This window comes from Enhydra lutris, unplaced genomic scaffold (assembly GCF_002288905.1).
Source record: "Enhydra lutris kenyoni isolate GAN:26980312 unplaced genomic scaffold, ASM228890v2 scaffoldscaffold43, whole genome shotgun sequence".
Taxonomy (NCBI): domain Eukaryota; kingdom Metazoa; phylum Chordata; class Mammalia; order Carnivora; family Mustelidae; genus Enhydra; species Enhydra lutris.
The window spans coordinates 11,245,675-11,246,184 of record NW_019154127.1 but is presented as its reverse complement, the minus strand read 5'-3'; the positions used below and the strand labels follow the sequence as shown (position 1 = coordinate 11,246,184).

The 510-nt window shown below is 45.1% G+C and overlaps 1 protein-coding gene across 1 annotated transcript in view; it reads left to right on the top strand.

Moving 5' to 3' along the window:
• The first annotated feature begins 391 nt into the window (after positions 1–391).
• LOC111155672 (DS cell adhesion molecule) overlaps positions 392–510 on the top strand; it is a 766,750-nt gene continuing 766,631 nt past the window's right edge. The window contains exon 1 of the mRNA XM_022515961.1: positions 392–477. Coding sequence (XP_022371669.1) covers positions 392–477 — 86 coding nt within the window. The remainder of the gene's footprint in view (positions 478–510) is intronic.

Here is a 510-nt window from a genome sequence, read left to right as displayed (position 1 = left end):
ATTATCAGCAATTTTAATCAGGTTTTTTTTTTTTTTTTTGCACCATTCAGAGAGCAAAATTAGAATTGCCTGTGTTTGTGTTTGACAGTGTATTTGAGATAATTAAAAATTAGCCTGTGAAACCATAGAGATCTTTAGAGGAGCAGGAAGGATTTGGAGGCAGCCTTTCCCTCCAGGCAAATGAACTGGACTTTTATGAGAGTAAATACGAAATCTGAATCCAGCTGCACATTTTATTAAAACTGCTAACATTTCATGGTCACCTCTGCTCAGCCGGCAGGCCTTCCGGAATAGTCACCCGTGGCCGTATCTTATTAGCAACCTGCAAGAAAATAACTAAAAATAATCGGCTGTTGAAATGATTATTTAAGCCTCTAAGAAACGCATCCTGATGACTGTGCGTGACCGTGTGCTGGCTGCGCTCTCCTCCGTCCTGCCTCCAGCCCGGCTCCACTTCTCGGCTGCTGCTTTAAGACCGCAGAGCGCCCCAGCGGCCAGAGGCAGGGGAGG